This window comes from Clytia hemisphaerica, unplaced genomic scaffold (assembly GCF_902728285.1).
Source record: "Clytia hemisphaerica strain Z4C2 unplaced genomic scaffold, Clytia hemisphaerica genome assembly, whole genome shotgun sequence".
NCBI classification, from domain to species: Eukaryota; Metazoa; Cnidaria; class Hydrozoa; order Leptothecata; family Clytiidae; genus Clytia; species Clytia hemisphaerica.
In genome coordinates, this window is record NW_027103545.1 from 1 (window position 1) to 2,977 (window position 2,977).

A 2,977-nucleotide genomic window follows, 5' to 3' on the forward strand; every position below is an offset into this window, starting at 1 on the left:
CCAACTATTTTGTAAGTTTGAAGTTTTTAACATGATTTGACAATTTAGTATATGTTTAAATACAGTAATGCAAGAATCAAAACCTTTTTTTAGCTATAAATTTGACATTTTCGCGACAAGATATTTTCGCGGAATTTATTTCTTAAATTTAAAGGAAAATTACTTACTTTAAATTTACTACTTTATTTACCTGATTATGCTGATATGATGAATTTCGCGGAGTAAATTTTTGCGAGTGTCCATATCCTTGCGAATTTTCTATCTCAAAAAAATTAACGGAATTAATTTTCCCGAAAAAGGGCTAATTCGTGAAAATAAATTCAGCAAAAACTTCTTCAAATAAATAATTTTTTTCTCTGCATTCCATCATAGATGACAAAGCTATCAATGGTGAATCGGAAATTGGAGAACCAGAAAACGAAGAACCATCTGCCAAAAAAACCAAGATCGTTAAGGTACCTTTATTTATAATTGAGCATATGCCAAGCAAACCTTGAGAAGGTGTTCTCATTTTTTCTCATTTGAAACAAATCAAAATGAAACATTATTTTTCTTTCCCAAAAAGAAACATAAGAATCATATGAGATAATACAACACCTAAACCTTGATAATGAAGATTTTCAAATATTGACAATTTGGCTTAAGAAAGATTGAATGTTTCTTTTATCAGAATAAGCATACTTTAAGCATTTTTAAGGCTCAAATTTTCAAAGCCTTAAGCATAATTGGAGCAAAAAATTGCTGATGCTTAAATTTAAAAAATCTGTAACATAATAATTAACGATTTTTCAGGTTATCATCCTAACTTTCTCGATGGTCAATTTTGATCTATTTTCCTAAGTACTTTATTTCACTCCTTCGTCTTTAATAACCGTTTGTCTATTTAGACTTGCCAACACTGTGAAGCACCAATAAGTATAAATGCTAGTCAGAAGTGTGCTAATTGTGGAAAAAAGCAAAACAAGGTTTGAAATATTTTAACATAAAAACCCTATTTATATTAATTTCATTTTAACGAATGAGAACTGAAAAGAATAGCATTTTCCTACACTTAGTTTTGCGAATCATGGTATTGATATTGGTTTTCTGGATGATTTCGTTTGTTTACATTTTACTTATGGCTCTGATTACAACTCTGAATCTAATTTCAATTCCCAAAGTCATTTTCTATTCTCTCGTCTTTTCACATTTGTTAATGACTTCAAAAGCTTATTAAAAGTGTGTATTCTAAGCCTTACAAATGCCTGCTATTTCTGGAAGGCAATTCATCTTAACTGCTCAAATCATTTTTCGAGTTAAAGACTATTTTACGTTTTGAATAAGTTAAACGTAATAGCGAAATCATCTATTGCGAATGAAGACATGGACCATCAAAGAATCAATCATGGTATTAGGAATCAATCTTCAATCTTCTTATTTTATTTATAGTGCTGCCAACATTGTATGAAACCCATGACTTCAAATGCAGCCAAACAATGCCATCTATGTGGTAAAAGGCAGTTGACAAAGGCTGAAAGGATGGGAACCCTCGATGACGCTGGCCCAAAAGGAACTATCGATCAAAGTGCTCAAAGATCCATAATTAGAACGAGAGTCAGTTAAATCTTTATACGTATTTGTTTTAAGTTTAGCCAGGTGTCCTAAATCTGAGACGGTTAAATGGTTCGGAGCTCCAGTAACATACCTTCCTTTTGATTTTAGATTAATGCACCATATTTTATCTGTGATAAATTTATTTAATAATTTCTTTTTTCCGGGCGTCCAGGATTCGTTTTTATTATCCTTGGAATTTCAATCAAACCATACAACAATTTTTCTTTTCTTTTTTCATCTTAGCTCAATCTCCTCCACAAAAAGGAAAATAATCATTGTATCGTTCTTTACTTGAGTGGAGAACAACGGATACACGTGGACAGTTACGCCACGCCAGGCTTTGCGAAGCATTTTATGGAGGGGCTATCAATCGGTGGCAATCTTTTTGGAGATGTCATCAAAGACACCTTTAAAACTGCGTACAAAGGTACATTAATTGAATCTTGCGCCGTAGGTAGTACCTCTACCATTTTGATTTTTTTCTTTCTTTGTTACCTACAACTTTAAACAATTCAAGAGATCTAAGTCAAATTCTTGCAATATTTTGAATACATGTGTTTACAATTAGAATATGTTTTTAAGATACGGCATTTTTAAACAATAATTCTGATTTGATAGACCATTATAATGATATATTTCCCCTATTATTTAGAATATCAAAAAACAGACACCGGGAATTCTGTGCAGACGTCTACCTTAGATGCCTCGGATGCTTCACAAAGTTCTTTTTCGGCAGGTATTAGAAACATACATCCAGTCTTTTAAAGTGATTTTTCCATTAAAAAATTGTACATCGGATTTAGTATCTGGAAAGTTTCTGCAGTGGGAACTAATCTTGTACATACGGGGTATATACGTACTTTTTATTACATACTACAGTTCGGTTTAAAATGCAGGCAGACTCTTTCTATTTCTTGGAATTAGATAGTGTTGTTTAATTTTCAGGATCAATCACTTCTCTATCCGCGCAGTCCAACGTTGCACAGCCACGTTCGAATCCTACTGAGCTGGAATTGCAAGATTCTTTTACGGGAGGTATAAAGTAATCTAAGTTTGATAATATGTCAATGTTTCACATTTTGGAGTACATTAGGACAATAAATTGTAAGTTTTCTTTTCAGATTTCAAATCTGCTGATCATGCTAATAAAACCTTCTCTAAATTTCTCTAAATTTTAGTTTCCTCTCGAGAGAGAAATCCAAACGACACCGGATTAAGTATCTCCGAACCAGCAACGACCGTTACTGGTAAGTTTATTCATACTTGTTTGCCCCTATGCTCCTCGTGCTAACTTACACAGTTTTTCACAAACAAAATATTATGTAATCCTCAAATGCTATTCAATATGTCACGGTACACTTTCCCATTTTCTTTTAATCAAAAA

General features: G+C 32.4%; 1 protein-coding gene across 1 annotated transcript; it reads left to right on the forward strand.

Moving 5' to 3' along the window:
* Positions 1-381: 381 nt before the first annotated feature.
* LOC136800032 (uncharacterized) lies at positions 382-2,840 on the forward strand (the record flags this gene model as incomplete). The annotated part of the gene is given in 7 exon segments (XM_067056650.1): positions 382-455; positions 888-965; positions 1,429-1,593; positions 1,837-2,020; positions 2,246-2,329; positions 2,539-2,628; positions 2,772-2,840. Coding segments are annotated over 7 exon segments (744 nt in total), but the record flags the coding sequence as incomplete, so codon positions are not given.
* Positions 2,841-2,977: the final 137 nt, after the last annotated feature.